General features: G+C 35.4%; 1 protein-coding gene across 1 annotated transcript; it reads right to left on the bottom strand.

Annotated features, from left to right (window-relative positions):
• Positions 1-1,853: 1,853 nt before the first annotated feature.
• LOC134265955 (beta-1,3-galactosyltransferase 1-like) lies at positions 1,854-3,442 on the bottom strand. Its single transcript, XM_062748154.1, has one exon. It carries the CDS (start codon positions 3,383-3,385, stop codon positions 2,270-2,272), a length of 1,116 nt encoding a protein of 371 aa, XP_062604138.1. The 5' UTR covers positions 3,386-3,442; the 3' UTR covers positions 1,854-2,269.
• Positions 3,443-3,585: the final 143 nt, after the last annotated feature.

Below are 3,585 nucleotides of genomic sequence, written 5' to 3'. Positions count from 1 at the left end.
TGTTTACGTCCGTCTGTACGTCCGTCCGTCTGTTACGCTTTGGGGTACCCATCTCTTATCCGCAACTCCTCTCATACCACTGAAGGAAATTTAATGAAACTTTCACAGAATCTTTATTACATATTGCCGTTGCGCACCTCTTATTTTACTTTTTGATCTGACATATATTTTGGATTTTCCAGAGCAAAACATGGACACTGCCATTATATTCATATGGGAGGCGGGGGGTATCATTTAGTGAGCTCATTGCTCACAGTACCTCTAGTTTTTGTCGTCGTCTTTCCTTTGGTTGCCTTTTATACCTAAAATTCCCTTCATATCATATATATAGGCATAATTATACCCCCCGCTTGAAAAGTGGGAGGGTATATAGTAATCGGTATTTCCGTCCGTCCGTCTGTTACGCTTTGGGGTACCCATCTCTTATCCGCAGCTCCTCTCAAACCACTGAAGGAAATTTGATGAAACTTTCACAGAATCTTTATTACATATTGCCATTGTGCACCTCCTATTTTACTTTTTGATCTGACATATATTTTGGATTTTCCGGAGGAAGACATGGATACTGCCATTATATTCATATGGGAGGCGGGGGTATTATTTAGTGAGCTCATTGCTCACAGTACCTCTAGTTTATATCAATATTCTGTCGGAAATGTTTTATGCGAATCATTTACATGTTCAAGTTTGAAATATCATTCATGGACGCACGTTTAAGATGCTTTGTTCGTTTCTAATGTTAAAGAAATCAACGAATGATCTTTAAATTTGTACATATATCGAATATGTCACAATTTTACTTTAATTGACAAACTAGTTGATGAATCAAGGAAATCAACATTCTTGTTTAAAGTAATCATTTCGAAAGTTTTTCGGGCGACACAATGACCCAGTCAGCAAATACATCCTATCCTTGAAGCAAAAAAAAAATACAAGCAGTTTTTCATACAAATTGTTGGTGCATTATTTACGCACTGCATTTTCTACGGGTTTACTGATCATGACAAGGTGCACATGTCGGGTGGGTCCGGGCGGCAGGGAATGCTCACTCCTCCATGGCACGTGATCTTACCTCTGATATTTTAGAGGTCCATGTTTGCTCTTCTCTTGATTTGTATGGTTTGAATATACTTTAAAGCTAAAGCCAGAATACTGTTCTTAACTCCATAAATTTCATGCAATTCAACACTGTAGATGTATCTATTAATGCTTCAACCAAAATCATGCACGGTTATCCCTTAAAAAAAACGAAATAAGCTGTGCAATGTTTATATATATTTTTTAAAAGGACATGCTGAAGGTTTATTTGTTTTTATCTGCATTCAATTTAAATGTATAAAAGGACATTAACCCTTTACGTGTAACCAAAACAAAACAGTTTTAGGAAAATAATAATTTTGATATGAAGCTTTCCTTGTTTTCATTGTCAAAAAAAATTATCGTGGACATAGCAATAATTTTGTTTAAAAGTTAAATGTTAGATTTCTTTTCAGAAGTTTCTTATATGAGCTGTCCTTCTTTATGAACATGATTATACGTATGTATGCATGTTATTATGTACACGTAGAAATGAAAGAAAACTCTTTGGGAGAAACATGCACACATTCAAAGATTAAGCTAGAGCTCTCGGCGTTGTATTATACTATCTTTTTATTTGCTTAGCTCCTTTTACCTAGAAAATCAGAGGTTTAAAATAATACTATTAGATTTTCCATAGCTAAAATTGTCCAACAATCCGCGAAAATGATTTATTCATATGCATGGGCAATTTATTTTTCTCTTTCGCTAAATATGCAATGTTATAGACTATGTAACTTAAAATCTTAACATTTTACAAAAAATAAACTGCCTGAATATGTCTTCAATAATCAGTCAACCTTATTCTTCTTCTGAGGGATTTCTAGAACGTAGTGTCTTCATCTGTAACGCAGACTAAAAAAGCCTGCCAACGAAGTAGAGACGTAATAATCATAAAAAAGTCAACTTAACTTGTAAACAATTCTTCTTCACTAAAAATTAACAAAGTCATTATACATCAATATCAAAAATTAAAGGACGAATATTACACAAAGAAAGCAGCTGTAATTAAATAAGTGCATTTAGTTAAAACCTTTATTATTATGCAAACCACTTGAATTCCCAATTCAATATACATGTACATGTATATAAGAAAATAAGAGTACAGTTGTACTGTACAAGTATTGCATTACATATATCTCCTCACATTTTATACTACAGAAACCTGACATGACAAAAATGTTGACAACTTTTACTTGAGGAGCAGTTCCTTTGCTATGAATTTCTGGGCTATATTAGCATACATTTTTAGAGATGCATACCACATTATTTCCATGTAACCTTTTTTCTCGGCGTATGAAGCTACGTATTTACACGTTGTGTTTCCGGTGTAACACTTCATACCCGCCTCCTGGTGAAGCGTCAGATACTTAGCGATCTGTGTAAATTCAACATCCCCAATTCTAGCTGGCAGTAACCCGTACAAATATACATCGTCCACCCAGAAGAAGGGCGTCAAAAAGGAGGATTTGTAAAGTTCCCGGATAATGTCTGCCGATATCAGCACAAAATATCCATTGCAATATGTAATAGGATAGTGAGTCATATTCTTAAACTGGTCCTCATTCACTTGCCATTTACTTTTCTGGCGCATTATTGGACTGGTGCCCTTCGGTCTGATTTGGCACATTATGCTCCGTTTTGATTTGCGGTACTTTGGAAGGTAATACTCCATCAAATAGAATAAATTAACAAACATGTCGTCATCAACTTTAACAACCATTTCAACATTAGAACAAAATTCACTCAGCCATCGATAGGTGAGAACACCTTTATGCGTCAAATTGTGATAAGAGTCAACGAAATGTCCCTGAACAATATCACCATACACAGTACTTTCATTTTCAAGCATCGTTTGTGTTCTTTTATTTTTAGATAATCCAAAGAAGAAAACTATTCGAAAACCCCCATTGCGTAAAATATTGATGTTACCCCAAGTCTGTCGTATGATGCTGCGTCTTTTGAAGTGGTCTGTTGATGTGTGTACGATCACAACGTAGTTTAACTTTTCCTTTGTTTTACATATTGATGGGTTATTAATAAGATAGGGTGACATTAATGTAAGTGGATAACTAGTCTTTTTGACCGACTTTGTAACTGTCGAAATTGTAGAACTACTTTGTATTCTTGTCACTTTTTGTATATCGTCATTGTCCTTGACATCCGTTTCGTACAACCTCTGACTTTGGTACTTGGTCATGAACTGAGGAGTCTTTGGCACACTAATTTTCAGGAGTTGGTCCAACATTAAGATGGCTGTTATCATTCCACACAGAATCCAAACCAGTCTGTGGCCGAACGAAGCCATCAGGTTCAATGTGCTCTCCCTGCAAGCAAAATCGAATAATGACGATACTATAACATGTTCAAATACAAATATCTCTAAGTGAAAAAAAAAATCACAGTAAAGATTTACTCTCTTTAGTAAGGAATTTTCCCTCTCGCACACATTTTTATCAGAAAATGCCGCAGCAGTGGACCTTACATTTAGTGGAAGATGAAGGACGA

Source organism: Saccostrea cucullata, unplaced genomic scaffold (genome assembly GCF_032062105.1).
Source record: "Saccostrea cucullata isolate Sc308-1 unplaced genomic scaffold, CSIRO_AGI_Scuc_v1 ctg10699, whole genome shotgun sequence".
NCBI classification, from domain to species: domain Eukaryota; kingdom Metazoa; phylum Mollusca; class Bivalvia; order Ostreida; family Ostreidae; genus Saccostrea; species Saccostrea cuccullata.
The sequence above is the reverse complement of the archived record's forward strand: the minus strand, read 5'-3'. Positions and strand labels throughout refer to the sequence as shown.